This window comes from Chanos chanos, chromosome 9 (assembly GCF_902362185.1).
Source record: "Chanos chanos chromosome 9, fChaCha1.1, whole genome shotgun sequence".
NCBI lineage: Eukaryota > Metazoa > Chordata > Actinopteri > Gonorynchiformes > Chanidae > Chanos > Chanos chanos.
In genome coordinates, this window is record NC_044503.1 from 13,535,369 (window position 1) to 13,555,956 (window position 20,588).

The following is a 20,588-nucleotide window of genomic DNA, read 5'->3' on the forward strand; positions in this document are numbered from 1 at the left end:
AAATGAAATGGCTTCCCATTTTGCTTTCTTTTCTCATTTTTTTCTAGTTACTGTCCTCCATCTATCATACCTTGTTTTGCATTTCTTTTTTTCTCACACAGCCAAACTGTTTTTTTCAGGCTGTAGTGAGCTTAATTGTGATTACATTTATCCTACTCTATTCAAAGTGTTCCCTCAACAACCTCATCTGATTTGCATGTTAATATGACAGGTTTTGCTCAGTGTCAATAGAAAGTGACATAACGCGTGCCTAGGTGTGAACCCGGCCCTCTGAATATTAATACTTTCTTTGGGAGTTAGGCCTCTGACACTGTGTGAGGAGTCCGTGTTTGTTTTGCATTGTGTAACTTGTTACTTGAGTGAATCAGATGTGGGAACAGCACAGGAATTTGCACAGGACTGACAGCAGTCAACAAATGACGTCATGAACAACTTGAGGGTTTACCACCTTTCAGAGACCAGCTGATGTAATATCACGAATCCTCAAAAAATATTTCTGATACAGGGGTTCGTACAACAGTTTCCATCTATAATTACTCTAAAGTGTTAGAAGGCAAGGGAGCGTAGAGTATTCCATAATTGTTGATGAGTATGAGGATGTTTATTAACTTGTCCCTGAACATACTTTACAATAAATTCTGCATGCATGCGCAAGGCCCATCGACTCTGAACTGAGCTGAAGACTATAATGGCAGTTTTAGGAATTGGTACTTTTCAGCTTCTACAGCTGATTATATATAAGGTCGTTATTGCTGTGCTTTGGCCACATACATCAGCTAATCAAAGAACTTTATGGGCTTGTCAGATTAAAATGAGGGGCACTTAAAATGAAGAACTTATGCCAGTAACAATAATTTATTTTGTAGACATTTAGCACAACATCTCCTTTATTATATTTTGCTATATTTTATGATGACGAGAATGAAGCAATTTATTTGTTTGTGCTTTCCCTCTTTTTGTAATATTTGCTTGACTGAAAGGTTAGGAATACAATTTTGAATGTGGATCATTCATTAAACTGTCCCCTGTCACCTGTAAATAAACTAGATAACTATATCTCTTTTTTTTTTTTTTCAAAGGGCACCATTTGTACCATATGTTTGTAATTGTGTTCCTAAATCTTACCAGACTATTACGTGTGCTCCCTCCCTCCCTCCTCTCTCTCTCTCTCTCTCTCTCTCTCTATCATTTTTCTTTCTCTTGTTCCCAGTGTGTATCCTTTACACCCAAGGAGTGGAGTCGAAGCAGTGGCGAGAGGTAAGAGATTGTGAGAACAAGCCCTATAATCAGGGAAGCCTTGAGCCCCTGCATTTTCCCTAATCAGTTTCTTCCACTCACTCTCCCTCTCCATCAGCACATTCTACCCCCTCCTCAGCCCAACCCTCAGGTGACCAGCACTGTCCATTGATTGCCATGCTGAATATTCATGTGCTGACTCACTTGTGCTGCGACTGATTGGCTGTTAAGACGATTCTACATTTATCCGATGATGATTAGCATTAAAGTCAGTCTTTGCTTCCCTGCCCATGCATTTTAAATGGTGCTTTGCTCTCACTGGTGCTGACTTTTTTCACACTGAAGTGCAAGCAGTTAGATACTTTGGTATTGGACTTGGCAAGTCACTGACATCAGGTTAGAACCAGCTCTTTTTTTTTTTTTCAGTCGATTCAATCAATGAATAAGATGACAAGGATAGCTTACCCTCAAGAGTCGTATAGGGCAGAAGATGTATTGTTGAGCTTTTGTCAGAGCAGGGATTCACATACTTCTTCATTCTCTATTATTATATCACTGGGAAAGCAGCTAAGAATGTACCACGCTGATCACCACCTCGGCTTAGGTGTGTAGACATTTAGTCCCTGTCTCTGCGGTAAAAGAGATTTTCTTGTCTGTGGCGCGATAGGTACGGCTGTGTAAAAATAAAAACAGTCAAGCTGTGAGTGGTTGATAAGGCCAGAAGGGGTTTTCAATGGCCCCTTTCTCACTGGCTGAATATGGTTTTGTTTTTCTACTGTGTAGATATGGTCAGCACACTTCTTATTGAGTCTCAGATACCCTGTAATCCAATTATTCCAACAGAATGAGAGAGCGGGAGCGAGAGAGAGAAAGAGAGAGAGAGAGACTCAATGAACAGATGTGTCTGCAGTATGCTGGCCATGAAACTCCTCTTTTAGCCTCTTTCCCCATTCACTGCCATTGAAGGAGTGCAGAAAACCATACACACTGTTGCTCATCTATACTGTGCAACCTTAACCTTTGAACCTACCATAAAAAAAAACAACACACACACACACACACACACACACAAACAACTTTTCATTCTGAGGGTCACTGATAATATGTTTTCTCACACGATAGTAATGGCAAAATCAATACCTCCATTAACCATTATAAACAACATCTTCTAACAACTGTCTGTGACGACTTTATGACTTCAACAGATTCTTGTCTGTAGCTACAATACTGTAGGAAGTGTGTAGCAAGTAGACAGTAGCCTATACAGTGCTGCACTGGAAATACACGTGAAAGGAAAGGCTGTTCTAAGATTCTTCTGGAAGTACTCACTTCTCAGGAAGTCAAAGTGTCAGTTATGTTGAAACATAATTGGCCATTCTTTTGACTTTCATGAAAGGCTTTGTGGTTTCCTGAATGACATCAATCTCTGCTCCTTAATTTTATTTTCCCTGAGTGTTGAGCTGTTTAATGGAAGACGGGGAAGGCCTGCCAGCTGGGTGTCTAGCTTTATCTCTGCTTTCATGTCAAGCAGTGAGTCAAAACGTCTTTATACGCTGACACCGATAAGTGGGTGCCTCTCCTCTGGGGAAGACTGGGGCAAGGTTGGGTCTTCTTTCTATAGCTAGCCCTGGCCTCCTGCCACCAGCTCCTGTCTGTGCCCTTGAAATATGAATTGTTCTCCATTATAAAGGAGTTCCACTTACTTCAGCAAACTCAGAGGGGGTGAGGGCGAGAGGGGGAGTGAGAGAGAGAGAGAGAGATGGGGGGGGGGGTGGTAAGATGGAGACCTATTAGATTTAGAGACCTACCAGATGCCGGTAATGGTTACTACCCTACCACTATCTGCAACACTGTGACATGTTTACGCACAGATGTAAAATATGCACTTTTACTATCTCTACCTCTACCTGCAACAGTATCATGAAATAACTGTTTAAAAATATATGTAAAAAGTATAACACAGTACCACAGAGCCAACAAATGTTATAAATTCACTTTTTACTCATGCAGCTTTATTTTATTTATTTGCTTTTAGTTTGATATATTTGAAGAGACCTGTGCAAAAATCAGACATGCCGTAAGTATATTGTGGTTAACACAGTAAAGAAGGTCACAAGCCCACTATCTTTCCAGTTTCTGCCTCAACATGGCAGTTGAAATCTGTAGATTGGCTTTTTTTGCTGTGTCAGTGACACCTGACCCCAGTCTAAGACGTGCAGAGTACATCCTTTACTTTCTTACGAGATAGCTCTGTAATTATTCATTCACACCATCACCATCAGTTTATGCTAACAACCCCCCCCCCCCACCTCTCTCTTTCCTTTTCCTTTTTTTTTTCTCTCCTGGAATATTTTATTTATGCACCTCAAAAATTGGCCTCTGATGTTGAATTATTCATCAGCAACACAATTAGCTGTGGGAACAAACCGCAGTGTCTTTGCTGAGATAGTGCTGGGGGGGGGGGAAGAAGAGACAGTACAGACATAAAGAGGAAGATCTCTTCGTGGGTTAGTGTGTCTGTTACGTAAAGGAAACAACCAAAATGTCTTTATTAATACAGATGGAGAGACTTTCGTTTGTAGACAAAGTTTTTCGTAGATGCTTCCTGTTCAGAAAAAGTGTGTAACTTTGGTAATTTCCATGAGTGTTCACGGTTTAAAACCAAATGTGAAATGTTTTGCATCCTCTTCATAATGCATTGGAGTGCAATAGTAGAATTGTAAAGAATATTCATCTCGTTTATCAGAAAGAAAGCTAATTAGGAACGGTTTCAATGGACCATGACTTGTCTTTTCAGTCATTATATTCTTCTCATGAAACAGAGGGTATCCATCTAAAGCATAGCATGCTGTGCTAATTATTCAGACCTGAAACAGGGCCTGGTAATTTATACCTGAACAACCAAAGCATGTTATCTGTATGACTACCATGGTGCCACAAATACATGATGTAACAGTGTAGCACTGCAGTTAGTTATTCTGGAAGTTTCACAGAGCAAAGCTGTGAGAAGAGCCGCATCAAGAATATTCACCAATGTTTACCTCATGTACATCTGATTAACAATGTAAATAATGCCAGCAGAGACATACATACACCTACACATACACACATACTGGTTTCCCCCTCCTCTCTCAGAGAGAGTTCAATACATGCCCTCTCTTCCTCTTTCTTTCTCTCTGCCTCTCCCTTCCTCTCTTTCTCTCTTCCTCTCTCTTTCTCTCTGCCTCTCTCTTCCTCCCTCTTCCTCTTTCTTTCTCTCTTCCTCTCTGCGTCTCTCTAAATCTCACAAGGCGTCAAATCCTCTACCACACCACTAAACAACATGCTAACTTTCACATCCACTAATCAGTTTAGCATCTGCTTGCTCCTGCTGCTGCTGCTGCTGCTGCAGTATGCACTGAAACAGAAAACAATGAATGAAACATTTCTGCCAGGTTTCAATGGCTGCGTAACAGATGATAACACACCCCTGTTGTCCCCCCATCTATGTGTTTTCCATCTTTAGTTTGGGAGAACAGAAGTGATTGACAACACGCTAAACCCAGACTTTGTCAGGAAGTACATCCTGGACTACTTCTTTGAGGAGAAGCAGAATCTTCGCTTTGACATGTAAGTTATTCCCTTTGATGAAGGGACTGAGGAACGAAAACTGACTCTCTCTCTTTCTCTCTCTCTCTCTCTCTCTCTCTCTCTCTCTCTCCCTTCGTCTTTCCTCTACGCTGTAATTATTAACAACATAGTCATCTTGATTGTCAAGTGTAGGGAATAGGATTTGTAAAAGGATGCTAAATATTTCAGATGGAGTTTTTATCTTCAATCTTTACGCTGTTGCTCAAAGCAAATGTCTGAAGCTCCATCCCAGATGAATTACACGGGCAGCCCCCCCCCCCCCCCCCCCCCCCACCCCCCCCCCCCCCATTCCCCCTGCCTATCTCCTCATTCCCACCCCTCTTACGCCTGCCCTGAATAGAGCTCTCCTTCCACACTTGAAAGAGGATGGTGCAGTGCGGAGGCCGCAGTTGGGACACTTCATTTCAAATCTCTGGGCACTGACACTGATTACTTTTCCACTTCTATTATTGCTCTGCACTTTTAACAAGGCAAATTCTGGCCGTATCCACACACCAGTAACATTCAGTTCAGGTTTAGGTCCCACCGGTGGGAGCAAGCCTGCCACGACTTTAATTAATATAACCCAGGTCTTGAGGAGAGTCTCTAAAGACTTACCTACTGACATAATGACTTTATTAAAGAGATTTTATGTAAGGGTTGATGTGTTGAATAGGTAGTTCCGTTAAACAGGTACATGAATAGTATATATGCCATGGAACTCTGTAGGTTTTGTTAAATCTATATGAGCCATGGCTGACTGTTGTTTGAACCACATAAAGCAAACACATGAAGACTCACCTGTTCCACCTGTAACTGCCTTACATGTGTGTTTCAGTCGCAGTTTTTTTAGCCTCCATATTGTACAAGGGCTAATAGTGTTGATTAACCATGATTAAACTAGGCATATTTTCTGTCCTTGTATATCAGCGCTTTGACAGGTTACAACAGGACATAATAAGGACTTAATTATGTGACAGTTCGATAGTTGTGTGGTCTGGGATGATGTTGCAATCTGCACATTTTGTCCATCTCAGTTTTTTTTCTGGTTGTTAAGTTCTCTACCTTGTTCCATGGTACTGAGAACTGTGTAACCGCACTCAGACAACTACAACATTTACTTGTCTGTAGTCTCACATCAGTGTAGTGATGCATGTGTTGTATTCATTCACAGTGTGAGTTGATTTGGATAAAAGTACCTGCCAAACGAATAAATGAAGTAAATGCAATGAGATGTAAACGATATCTTATAGGTTTTGATCTTTCGATTTTGTAGCACTGGGAATCTTTGAGTGACATCAGTAAATCAGAGCACCAAGAGTTGCTGTAAGAGTTAACCGCTGGCTCTTTGTCTTGTAAAACTTGTATCAGAGGGTTAATGTGGTCTTTGTACTCACTGTTGGGGGCTATCTGTTGGCCAAGTTAAATGCGAATACACAAATTGATAAGTCAAAAGTCCATTATCCCCAGTTGCCCCAGTTTGGAGATGATTGCTGTGCACTCATCTGGAGCATAAACAAAGTTCAGTTTTTAATGTGTGGTGGTCTCTTCATGGTGTTTATGGAAGCACAGAAGTTACAGTGTCATTGTTAGCAGTCTGTGAACTTGTGTATGTCTGTTTTTGTTTGATTTCAGATATGACATAGACTCCAAAAGCCCTGATCTGTCCAAGCACGTGAGTTTGGGAACGCCTACCATTTCTGAATGCATTTAATAGTATCGTTGACTGTGCATTTCTATGTATTTATCAATTTATGTCTTTATTTATTTATTTATCTACACGGTATTGCATGCATTCCCTAGTTTGGTTTTATGCAAATCTAAATTAGTCATCCACATGGTTGGAGGTATTTTTGAACAATGATAATGCCATTTCATTCACTAAGACTTGTCTGGCCATTTTGTCTATTGAAATACCATCTGTTTGTGTGTATTAAATTATTACAAACATATTTTTGTGCTAATTCGTCTGGAAATTGCAGTCAGTTTATGTAATCTGTGTGAGGACATAGTGTGCCAGTTCATTTCAATTGGAAATGAAGTTTTGCTGTATTTCATGCCATTATCAAAGCTTTGAAGTTAAAAAAAGACGAGCTGAAAGCTAAAATGAGGCCAAAATGAAGACATTTTCTAAAAAAAAAAAGATACAATATGTGCATTCAATTACTCTTTTGGTGAACAGCTGTGAAAGCTTTGATATGTTACCATTTCCCCTCACATCCATTAGAAGTTTATATATGTATACATATATGTACATTTAACTACATTCAATGGTTTGCATATTACCAAAATCTTCTTTTGGATTCTTAATTTTTTTATCTGGTTATGATTTATGATTATAATTTCTTTTTCATATTCACATTAGTGTTCCTTTATCAGAGTTTCACAGTGGTTGGCATAACTCCTTGGTCCTTCAACATCTCTCTCTCTCTTTTGCTCTCTCTCACTCTCTCTCTCTCTCTCTCTCTCTCCCTCTCTCTCTCGCTCTCTCTCTCTCTCCACAACTTCTTGCATTGGATTTTTACTGCTCGTATTGTGGTTCTGGTCCTTTCTGTTACATGATTTGCTCTGTTGTTGTTGCTGTTGTATGTTTATGCTGCTGCCTGCCCTTCTTCCTGGAAGTCCCCCGAATTAAACGTACGTTGTCTGCCTTCCTAGACTTTCTTACTGTACAACACTGTTTCTATGCCGTTCTCTGCTCTGACTCACTTGCTCTTGCCTCTTCCTTCATCCTATCCCTCTGAACTCCGATCTTTCCCACTGGGCTTTTTTTTCCCTCTTCATCGCCATCCTTCTCCAGGATTTCTTGGGTCAGGCCTTCTGCACTCTTGGTGAGATTGTTGGTTCGCCGGGCAGTCGTCTGGAAAAGCCTCTGGGGTAAGGAGCTAATGCACTTTACAATGAGCACCGCTCACAGTGGTACAGACTGAACCAACATTAATGTTACCCAGACCTGGAATAACTGTATTGTAAAGCCGGTATGCCCAAAGGTTGTTTGGGTAAAATAACAACTAATGGAACTGGAAATGGTGACATGCTATTTCAAGAGCATGTTTGTAATGTACCAGTGCCTGGTTTTGTTTGGCTACCTATAAGTCATTTTTATTGGATATTTAAGCCTGTGAGATATTTGTTTCTAGATATGTGAAAATGCCCACAAAATGATGCCTGGGCCAGTTTTGTACTGTCAGTTCAGGTAATCAGGACTGAATGCTGCTGTTAGCGTACAAAACAGTTCATAGTTTCTGAGCTCCCATGTAAGTGTTTTATAAATAAACACCTGTCGCTAGGGAGACGAGAGACGATTCAGATGAGCAGGGCTGCCATAGCCTTCACCTTCATCAGGGCCCATTACTGTCTGCACATTTGGTCCAAGCCTTTTGCTCCTTGTAAACTGCCCTCAATCAATTTTCCATACCCCCTGCCGCCCCCCCCCCCCCCCAGCCTTTAATTTTTTTTTAGATGCAGAATTCGCCGAAAATGGAATGTGGCCCAGTGTTTTCGGTTTCATACGTTACGGTTGTGTGATGATGATGATGGATATGCGCGCCGATGTTTCGCCATCTGCAGCCGACATTAACTCGGCAGATGAGTCTAGTCAGCGTTGATGGGTTCTGTTAATTGAAACACAACCAGTGGCTTCCTTTCCGCAATTACCGCCATTAGGACGGCAGCGTGCTCCGAAACAACCGTACATCAGAACTGTGCAGAGTCTGTTCCGTAACGCCAGCGGAACATACCACTACAGGCTGTAAGCACTTAAAGCGAAGACTCAGAGGATGTGGAGTACATTTGTCTCACCCAGTTTGTAGCAAAGAGATGGAACCGCAGGAATTATTTGGACAGAAGGTTCAGAAGTAGTTCACTTATCTCTGCTGAAAAGGAGTTTATAATGGAACTACGAAAAAGCTCACAAACCAACTGGGAGTCCATCTGTGATGTACCGCCTGAACAAAATGGATCCGTCCATTGCACAACACCTGTAAATCAATCATGTTTACTGTTGTAGTAGTGGTGTTATTTCATTTTAGGGGTTTTCATGTGTTACTGGCTAGTTTTATATTTAGGAACATGTGAGAAGAACAGCATTGTTGCAGTGGTCTCTAGTGATCCTCCAGGACAGGCTATATCCTGGTTGGATTGATTGAAAACTGGAAAATCCTTTCATCCACTAAAGTAAGTTATTGAGGATAGAGCTCTCAGAGGAGAAACATAGTGTTTTCCAGTGATGAGCAGTGCTGTTGGCTACCCTGTACAGTGAAAAGGTTGCGGGGTTTCAGTTAAAGAGCTTTAGATGGGATTTCTGCAGCTCATTCTCGTATGTCCTCTATCAGAGATTCTTTCATCATCACTGAGGTCTCTCAGCTGCAGTATGTGTGTGACTGTGGAGCAAACTCTCCAAGGCCTGGGGAAATCTGTTTGTATGGGTAGTTAAATGTGGCTCCTCTCGTCGCCCTCCATCCATTTTTACACCCTTCCTCTCACACACACAAACACAAACACAATCACACACACACACACACACACACACACAGACACAATCACACACACACACACACACACACACACACACACACACACTATCCACTGCTGTGGTGCACGAAATTACCTGCTTTAAAACATCCTATCAGCTACTCTAGTCTAGCAGAAATCCCCCTGTCCTTCTCTCACTCCCTCCCTCTTCCTCTCCCTCTCCCTCTCCCTCTCCCTCTCTCTCTCTCTCTCTCTCTCTCCCTCTCTCTCTCTCATTCTCCTTCTCCTTCTCATACGCACAAACTCTCAAAATGCAATAATTCAGCATATCAATTTTCTATCAAAGCATCTTCCATAGTTGTGGTTTTGTGTGCATCTCAATGTATCTGTGAATGTTCCCGGGGTTATGTGAATTATCTGGCTCTATTTTGAGGTACAAAACAGAACAGAGCAGTATACATGGAGAAGGTGGTAACAGGATGTGGATGGTGAATGGCATACCAGGATATTTAAAAAATAATGTGACAATTTGGAGGAGAGATTTGAGTGCATGAGAAGTTTAGGTTCCATCATACTGGTTTAATTTACTTTATATTTTAAACCAATCAGACTCTTAATTGTACATAATCGGCTGCCCCTGCCATCTGTCTAAGCTTTTAGAGCATCTATCTCCATTAATGGTGAATTATATTGATTCAGCATTTAGCTGGAAAAAAGGCCAATGACCACCCTCAGTGCTTCCAGCCTTACTGCATGCCTGTGAATGCCATTAATGAGAAAATGTGTCTTTGAGCTACAGCAGAGCCAAATTCTTTTTTAAAGTTGGAGACTCAGTCAAAATCACTCCACATTTGTCTTGAAATCCACCTATTAATTATCACATTGACTGATGGCACATCAGTTATTTGAACTAACTGGAACAGGTTTGGCTTTGAATGTTGGTTGTTAGGGAACTCGTTCAGAGAGAACTAGGGCAGTGTGTGATAGACATTTGTCTTATCTGAGTTTCAGAGACTTCAGAGACTACAGTTGGGGAGAAGTTTGTTCTTTGCTGTGGGCTATTGGAGTTCTTTTCAGTTAAGAGGAAGGCTTTTCACACATTCAAATTATGACTGGAAAAATTCTCTCAAAGCTTTAAAAAGTTCAGTGGCAAGAGAGACTGAAGAGGTGAGGTTTTCTGTAGGTTTTTTTGGTCAGTGTTTGTATCCTTATAAAGTAGAATTCCAACCTCCAAATACCCAGTCTTAATGGAGTCATCACAAGAGTAGTATTTCTGACTCTAGTGTCGAGTCTGCTACATGATGCTAAACATCAAACAGAGAATAACTGTCAAATGTAGTGGAGAAGCAGCAGCAAGTATTTTACATATTTATGGGTCTGTGTATGCCCATCTGATAACTATAAAAAATTTAGTGCACTTAGAGTAAGTATGTTAGAAGTATGTTAAAATGCTTGTGCTTTGGAGTTAAGGAAGACACAAAGACACATATTAACTGAGACATAAACCATTGCTCCAGTGATGAGTGCAGTCTGTTTGGTATTCACTGCGAGAGCTAGAGTGGTTTGCCAATGTGGTTCCATATTACACAGATGCAGAAACCACTGAAAGCCTCATCCTGGTGCCTCAACTCTTTTGAGAATGTCCTTCACAGGTTGACATTTAGCTGTGGCTGTTTGTGTTCCTTTCGATCTGCAAACCTCCTCAGGCTTGTCTGCTAAGAACAAGAACACTTTCATATATATATATATATATATATATAGATATATATATATATACATACATATGTTTTTTTTTTTGTTTATAGGTACAATAAAAAGTGGAGACAGTCATGCGAAGCTGACTCTGATGTTTTTCGGTAGTCATCGTGTTTTTTTATGACCAGTTCATTTTTACTGCCGCAGCCAGCCATGCTTTCTTTCAGTGACCTCAAATGGAAATCGACTCTCAATATGCTTTCGTTTTTTGGAGAGGAGATTTCCTTTTTCTTTTGTAATTTTTCTAGGAGAGCACTCCTGAGGCAAGTAGACCTCTGACATGCTAGTGCTGTACAGTTCTAACAGATGCTATTCATTTCCCTCGGCACATGGGAGAAAAGAAGAAGAAGAAGAGGAAAAAATGTAGCCCACAGCAAAGAAAGGAAAATGTAATGTAATTACAAATATGAATGCCATCTCTCACTACACCATTTCTGTGGCTTAAGATTCAGGTAGTAAGATTGGAAATCAGAGGCAAAACATTTCAGCATTATTCATTGATATGAAATGTCTAGAAGCTCTGGAATTTTCTTTTTCCCCACTGACCATTTTTATGGCCCAACATTTCACCTCATCCTGTGTCAAAGTCACTGAGTCATATCGCAAATTGTTGTTTTTACCCCCTCACCCAGTAAGAATGGAATGTACATGTCCGAAGGGCACAGCTGACTGGTGTCTGATGGGGCATTTGGTTTTTTACGGTGCTGCGAGCAGAGAGTGGACATTGTTGGACAGACGTGTTTGAGGAAAGGTGTGACTTTTAGTCAGTGGCAGTGCACTTGTTTTTTAACAGTATTTTTTAGCCTAAGACATAACAGCAGATCAAATCAAGCCTCATTTAACTGAAATAAGCCTTAAGTTGTCTAGAAAATGATTCCTCAATAAATCAGGGAATTGATGTCTTCTGTAGTGGTCTAAATGCATTGTGGATTTGCACTATAAATAATAAAACTGCATTATGTGGCTGTAATTGGACATTGCCAGTAAATTCACAAATGCAATGGAGATGTTTAAGATTGTTATGCTTCATTTCTGTAATCAGTGCGGTCAGATCGCGTTGTTCTCTGTTGCTTAGGCAACCGAGATTTCCCGTAGTTGCTGTCTGGAGACTCGGTCTAGTTACTGAAATTACAGCTGAGTTATAACCCCAGGGGCAGAACCACTGGTTTATCTTAATTCAAATCCGGGCGTGTTTAAGGATTATGGATGCCCATCCGAGTGTGAAAATCGGAGGGATTACCATTATAATCTCATTCCAACCCCTGCAGATTTGCGATTCCTTCCACACAGCAGATGCACTGTGGAACGGTCCAGTGCTCTGTATTTGTAATTGGTTGGGTCCCAGTCTATTTTACCCCTCACAAGCTGTGTTTGTTTTAGTTCCACATTTTCTCACTCTTTTAATCCCATTGTAACTAAGGATAATGTTACAGCATTTCTGGCTCAGTAATCTGAACAAGTCTAGCTTATCTTGCTGAAACAATGTTGTTTATTCCACTGTAGCAGAAGGTGCAGGTCTTGGAAAAGCAATACTCCTCTTCTTTTTTCCTTGGCATGTCAGCAAGTTCACTTTAAAATATGCTACTTTTTCCTGGTTACACATACAGACACACACTCTCTCTCACACACATTAAAACACCCCCCCCTCCAGCACACACACACACACATGCACACACACACACACACACACACACACACACACACATACACACACACACACACACACACACACACGCACACAGGTGACAAGACAGAATTAAAATCTCTGTCGGGTTCAGTGAATTGCGAGTCCTGATGATTCTCGATGCGGTGTTCCAGCACATCTTGAGCCGCTCTCCCTCCACAGCCACCTGACAGCCTGCTACCTGCTTAAATACCAACCTCATTTTTCATCCTAATGACCGAACGTGCGCACCTACCTCCCCTAATGCCTTACTTCCTGCTGTTTCACACAATACTGTCAGCTGCAGCTGCTGCATCACATTATGTTACAGCTGTGGGAATAGAAGGGATAATGCATTTGTTCGTTTGGGGGATTATGTGACTTCCGTAAGCCAGGGGAACTGTATGCACATTACATGTAATGTTTTATGTTGGTCTAACATTCATGGTACACACACACATACACACACACACACACACACACACACAACCTAAAGAATGATGTTCTGAATTAATGCATATGCTATGGAAGGGTGCAGGAAGCAAACCTATGGCTTTTAGGTCTGGCCCTGACTCTTATGCATTGAAGAATGGACTGTGATACTGTGTGTAAAGGCAAAAAAAAAAAAAAAAGATAAAAAACAACCCCTGCTCCCCTTCGTAACATAATTTGTTGGGTAGGTTGACATTAGGGCTCTAACACGAGATAGATCCTCTCCCACGTCCCTGTCCTTTTCATGTGCAATCAGTATGTAAAAATATTCCACCGTTCATTATGGCTTTTCTCTTTTTGTTTGCATGCTTTGTTAAAGCCTTGTTTGATCACCAGGAGGTTTTTATTCAGGCGAGCGAAACACGAGCTAGCTTCCCTTTCCTAGCGAATGACCGTTAATCTGGCTTTGGAACCGAATCGGTGACTGACTGGAACTGAATCAGTGACTGACATCCTGATGTGTCTGATGGCCTCTGCTGGCCGGGCTATGAAACTGGTTTACAAGGGCTTGTTAACCTAGAGCAGTCTGTGCAACTATATGGGTTATGCTGAGGCTCGCTGTGTCTTTAGGCTTGTTGTTTATTTAGCTCTTCTGTAGTTTCTAAGCATCTGTAAAACCTGCGCACTGGATCCCTCTCCTTTGTTACATTTGTAACTTATTATTTTGAGATGTAATAAAAGTCTGTGCATTTCATTTGAAATATTTCAGAGCTATCTTAAGTATGAATGGAAGAGATGGAACTTGACCCTATTTTTTGCTTTATCCTGTTTTATGTGGAATCTGACAAGCAGGTAGGTTTGTGTGCCCATTTGTGTCCGTGCCTGTGTGTGTGTGTGTGTGTGTGTGTGTGTGCGTGCGTCTGTTTGTGTGTAGTGTACCTCCATTTCTATATTTCTCAAGTTGAGGCAAATTTCATTACATTTCATTGACCCATGCCTGTCTCCTCAGATTGCACACCACATCTGACACAGTGAAAGAGCTGCACTTCAATTTGAGCCCATGCAAATTTTAACCTATCAAATTTGTTTGGCTAGATGCCACGCACCATATTGATTCAGTCGGGGAGGATACTTTCAAGTCCTTCACTTGTTGAAATTTCTTCTGAAGTTTGGTGAAGCTGTGTTAGCCGGCAACGAGCTAGCATTTACTAGTCAACAAACAAACAAACAAACAAACAGACAAACAAACAAAAAAAAGGTCAAGCCAATGTCAGCTGAAAACAGTTTAACATTCGAATGTTTGATGGAAAGTTAATCAGTTTTAAATGGTTCATGGACAGTTTGGATTTGATTGATAGTGCCCTGCTTTGCCACAGAGCACTGGACTCTGAGAGCAATAAAAGGCTCATTTATAATGAACAAACTGGGATGCACTCGGGGAGCTATATTATTGTTATAGGAAATTGGACAGAGCATTTCAAGTGGTTTCATCATCTGAGGTTTGTGTTACCCATTCTCTCCCATTAATGTGTGACTTTAGAACACTCTTTGATTTTAATTTTGTTACAAACACCTTTTTAAAAAGTGTGCAACAGTCAGGACAACACATTTAGTGGATGGATTTGATTTTGGGGTGAGTTGGTTCAGTTTAAACATTAGTGCAGATTCTTTGTAAGTATCTCAGTCATAAAGTATTATGCATATGCGGGTCTATGTTAACTTAGACAGAGCACGGCGCTAGCACTAGAATTGCTAAACCCAATATTCTTCCTCTTTTAGCCCCTTTGTTTGACCTTGGAAAAAAAAAAACAATTTGACCTTCACTGAGAGCTGGTTAACCTCAATGCTTGCTTTGGTTTACAGCCCAACATAAGACTGATTGAATCCTCTTGACCGTGACTCGTATCATCCTATCAATAATTCAAGGACAATTAATTCAGTTGGAAATGCTGCACAAGAGACAATACAGTTCTCAAACTGAGTTGATACTGAAGAGAGCTGGAAAGCCAGTGACATAAATCTGGCAAGTCAATACCAATACCCAGATGCTGCTCCAAAAAAATAAAGTAAATAGGAAATGATAAGCTTCTGGGACCAAAACCCAGAGATAATGTAGAGAGAATTAAAGAAGACTCCTGCTAACCCCAGAGACGAGGAAATTTTGAAAGTTAATGGAGAAGCTCGCTGAATCCTATCACAGCACTAAATTATTAACTAACCATAATATGTGTATAATGGTGGACTTATAAAAAAGTCAAAGGATGATGCTTTCACACACCAGTATGTGGGCCAAAGTTGTCTCCTGGTGTTATTTCAGAGCATATATTCAGATAGACCCCCTCTTTTCTGCTGAGGTCAGCATCCGAGGTTCAGATCCAAGCCTGGAGTGAAATGTCATACAAATCGATTTGCTGCGATTATGCAAAGCGCTGAGGGTTTTGCACAGTTTTGACCTTCTAATGATGTGTTTCTACCCATGGGGATGTCAATATCTGTACTCAAACAGAATTGCAAAGGAGGATTTTGGGGGCAAGAGTTTGTAGACAAAGTATAAGAGTTTACTAAAGAATGTTTTTTTTTTTTTTACATTAGTTCACTTACTCATAATATAGCTACAAGAAGACAGTTTTGCCTAAAAAGTTGAAAAAGATAATTATTTCCCTCATTTTTAATGAACGCTCCTGGTCATTTTCTACTGCTGACAGTGTAACATCTGAAAGATTCTACCAGATGGTGAGGACACAGCCAACATGAGGACACAACTAACCATCCAAGTAAAAGGATGTTACTGACACAGTTTGGGATGCAAACCTCTTCACTGAGTTGTAAAAAAAAAAAAGAAAGAAAAAGAAAACCCACAAAAAATGGCACAAACATGGCCCCATCCTTCTTTCATATTCCAATATAAACTTCACTCTGTTTTGCTTATATAGGGCCCACACACACACACACACACAGGTTACAGAAGTCAAGCTCACCCCATGTTATATACTTGCCAATGCACCTTGTTTCATTTCATGTACCTGCATGTCTACTTAATGTGCAGGAAAAAAATATAATTAAAACAAAACAAAATAAAATAATCATATTTTAGACTAGACATCCTCAGATTAAAAACATTACATCATTTGTACACTTGTGGCAGCAAGCAGTGAGCAGCATAGCCATCCTTGGGTGGCATTTTAGTGTGTCCATCACATATGTGTGCCTTGGATCATTTGAAATAATCTCAATTCTGGAATCTGTCCAATTTCATTGAAGGTTCCACATTGTACCCAATCACATTTCCAGTGGAACTGCTACAGCTCATTTTAGCACAGAGAATTTATACAATAGATCAATGTATTATAACAAGCTGATAGTGAAAACTACTGTAAATTTAGCTTTAATTGTATGATTTACAGTTAAAGCCAAATAAAGGCTATTACCAGTGTTGGGATTGTTTCTCAAGTACCAATTAGTTTACCGATTACTTATTACTCCTTTTGAAAAGTAATTACACTACTCATTACTTTACTTTTGAGTTACTCTTCAAAACCACAAATTCACCAACTAACCACATAAAAATACAAGGACAAACATCATAGTCCTTTCATTACTTAATTTTCAATGCAACAGCCTAGTGCAAAGTGTGAGCACAGTTAAAGGCATACCTAATCAGCCTTTATTAGAAAACAGCGTAGCCAGTACTGGTGGAATAGCCTACACAGTAAAAATAATACATTAGATATAGTGGTTAACTACCGGTAGTTTCTGAGGTAGCTAGTAATACATTCTGGTATTGTCATCAGCTGACAGCTGTGTTATCTGTATTTTGCAATTAAAAGTAACATTAAAGCTCTCCATATTATTGTCCTAGTTGGCTACACCGTATTTTTGGGTTTTCTCAAATGTAGCAGGCCTTGCTAGCTAGCTAACTAACCAGTTGTCAGTCTTGTCCCATTTAATGGGAGCTACTGTCAAGGACCCACTGTCTCCTTAGTGACAGTGGGTAGGCATATTATAGATACACAACAGGTGTGTGTTGCGTCATAGCTGCTTCTATAATCATGCATTTTAACATCGCTGGAACATTTTATTGACCGGTTAGCACCCAGGACCAGAACTATCTGTTTTATAAGTTAAATTTAAGTTTTCAGCACGAAAAACATTGTTTTGAAAAGGCGTGTAACACAGGAGATAACATCTTAATAATCTAGTGACTATAATGTGATTACTGAAATTTGAACTATAATGCTATACTTTACTGCATTACAGAGGAAAGTAATATAATTACAGTAACCCATTGCTTTGTAACTCATTACCCCCAACACTGGCTATTACATGATAAGTACTCAATTACTGACAGTGTTTCAGATTGACACAAATTGCTCCTGTATTTATGTGTGTATTTACAGTAATTGGCATAGGGTGACTAGATTTCATTAATGAGTTATGTCTGTTTGATTTTAGTGGCATTCCTGGGAAGAAATGTGGCACTATCATTCTAACTGCCGAAGAACTTGGAAACTGCAGGGTAAGTGGGCTGTATATCATATGATTTCCTCTTAATTTCCTGTTTTGAGTTTCAGTCCTTATGAGATTCATTTTCTGCAAACCTTGCAAGAGAATAACTGAGTTTTATTAAAATGAAAGTAAAAATACTTGACTTAATTATAGCAGCCTGACATGTGTCAGATACAATTTATGGGCCTATGGTCAGCGGTGTGGATTTTTTTTTCTACCAATAGTTCTCAGATTTCTGGATGGGAAGCTTTGAATATGCTAAGATGAGTCTTGCACAGGACTCTTTTATCATGATTGAACCATATGTCAGGATAATATGAAGAAATCTATACACTTACTATAGAATTTTGTTATAATGAATCTGGACCTGAATCCGGAGCTGCGTAACACTTTGTCACTATGACGACAACATTCATTCACATCACGTTTTATCATCTTTTTTATTGCACATGATTAAGTTCATATTCAAAGCTCCTAATGAAACACAGCCATAACCCCTTTTCCACACCATTGAGTTAGTGTATGTAAAATGGCTTACTCCAGTTTTTTTGAGTAACATATGAGCTGTGTATGGAGATTCAAAGTATTTAATATTCTCATTGTCATTCATCCTCTTAGAGGATCCTAACACTAGTCCTCAAAATATTTTCACTGCGCCACATGAAGGTCAGCTATCGAGATTTGTGCAAGGACAAAAGATTTGGCTCGTGAAGATGTTTAATAGTGCTCTGTCAAAGACGGCTCTCTCAATGACAGCATCAAGTACATTTTTCAGTTCTATTCTCAGTGCACTCTCTGTATATGAGAAATGGTGCGTAATGAGAGGAACAAGGCTTTCTTCATTTGAAGGAGTGGGACCAGGAGCAGGAACAGCATCTCTTGGTGGAGTAGTTGCTTCGATATGAGGGCAGCTGGGCATTTCTTTATGGTTGATAAGGAGCCCCTGAGGTTCTTGGCCCTTCTCTCCCCCAGTTCAATAGCCACTGTTGCCTCTGAAGTCGGCATCAAAGTGTTGGACGAGCCCGCGATTCTCTTTGAGCCTTGGAGATCTCCTCTGACCCACTGGGCTTTAGACACCTGTCCAAACAGTCCTCGGAAGACAGGCCTGTATGTGACAAAGACAACAAGATGGGAAGAAGAATAGTTTATAAAGAGAAATTTATGCAAAGTATTCTGTAACTCTGTTCAACAAGACTTACCTTCCCTGAGTACCTGTACTGCTGTGTAACTTCAAAGAAGATCATTGGAGATTCATAAGATGTGCTTTGTTCAAATGAAAAAAAAAAAGATGCAGTAGAAAAATATGTGCTTCAAATGCTGGTCGTTAGTGTCCTAAATGATCGTCCCTGTTTTCAGTGAACCTTTTGAAATAATTACTACATTAAAAAGGCATATTGTTCATGGTGAGACCCAAAGCTCTTTGTTGGGTTCCCTATTTTCTCCCAATTTGGAATGATAAATTACACTTGCGCATAAGCTGGTCTTACACTCTGAATACATCAGCAGCTTCAGTATGGGTGGGCAAAAGCTTACACCACTTCATTCGAAACATATGAAGGTAGCTGTCGCCTGCTTTTGCACTCTGAGCTCTATAAGCTATATGAAGCATTCTTTCCCCAATGCAGTCTGCACATCCATAGGAGACTGATAGCGTATAATATAGCAATAAGGAGAGGAAAATGAGGCAGTGCTGGGATTTAAATTACGGATTGAAGGGAATTGAAAGTGTGTAGATTTCGATAGGAATCCTTTGGGTATCATAACCAATCTTCAAGCCAATACATCAGACCAAATTATATGTGAGAGTAATAAAAGATGTTTAAGGCTCTGCTATGTTTTACCCGGAGCTGAGGATACTGTAAATCGTTTATTCTTTGGAGAAAAACAACAAATAGCTGCATTTAGTCCATTTCAAAATGAAATTGAGCTGCAGGTACTGGTCAAAGCTCCTGAGACCTTTCCCCCTTTATCCCATATCTCCAAACATCAGCAATGGTGGGATTGCCTGTAACACTGAAAGTCTTTTCCTCGCGAAGCAGGCCGTTGAATATGTTAAGAATTCAAAAATATGTGAGGAGATGGCATCTCTCCCTCCCCCTCTCTCTCTCTCTCTTGTTGGGAATCCTGGTTTAGTGAGGAGCAGTTCGGCATTACTGTCGAACATTTTTTCCCACATCGTCGCTCAGTGAAAGGCTGAAATAGCAGAGGGTAGAAAATAGGATCATAAATATCTATATTTCCTGCAACTTCTCTCTCTCTCTCTCTCTCTCACACACCCACACACACACACACACACACACACACACACACACACACCACACACACACACACACAATTTCTGTGAGATGTAGAATTCTTTGCGAGTCACTGGAAAGTATAAATATCTGCACTGTTCCACTTCACCCTTAGCAAACAATGTTTTATATCTTCTATCTTTTTTTTATTTTATTTTATTTATTTATTTATTTATTTGCAGCTTGAAATCAAACAAACAAATACATTAGTATTGGTCCAAAGTGATATCATAAGATGTTTTGGTCTTTTTTGGATGTGGCTATTAAAATTGAATGGTATCTTCTCAGTTATCTTCTACATCATGCTTTTCCTTTTTTTTCAGTTGTTTCAATTTATTTTGTTCTGAGTGAATTTACAAATATTTTTTCCACTATTAAAAGGCCAGTAACAAGAACTTTACAAGGCTCACCTCTAGAGTCGATGTTTGGAGGAATTTGGGTTGTTTAAACAAGGTCTTTTCACAGTCAAATTGATCATGCTCCAAAAAAACTGAGTCTCTCTCAGCAGAAGCCTCTCATTTGGAATGTTTAATTGGTTTTGTTTTGATAAAGCAATGCAAAATTCTCTCAGCTCTCCAAACAAAATTAACTTTATTTCTCTCTGAAACTAAGGTGTATTG

General features: G+C 40.0%; 1 protein-coding gene across 2 annotated transcripts in view; it reads left to right on the plus strand.

Annotated features, from left to right (window-relative positions):
* The window catches only part of cpne5a (copine Va), a 58,482-nt gene that overhangs the window by 16,695 nt on the left and 21,199 nt on the right, over nt 1-20,588 (plus strand). Inside the window, exons 3-8 of one of the 2 annotated variants that reach the window (XM_030783927.1) lie at nt 1,211-1,257; nt 4,742-4,845; nt 6,481-6,520; nt 7,468-7,482; nt 7,646-7,722; nt 17,621-17,684. In XM_030783927.1, the coding sequence (XP_030639787.1) occupies nt 1,211-1,257; nt 4,742-4,845; nt 6,481-6,520; nt 7,468-7,482; nt 7,646-7,722; nt 17,621-17,684 (347 nt within the window). The remainder of the gene's footprint in view (nt 1-1,210; nt 1,258-4,741; nt 4,846-6,480; nt 6,521-7,467; nt 7,483-7,645; nt 7,723-17,620; nt 17,685-20,588) is intronic. The other variant, XM_030783928.1, reaches the window with a different exon arrangement.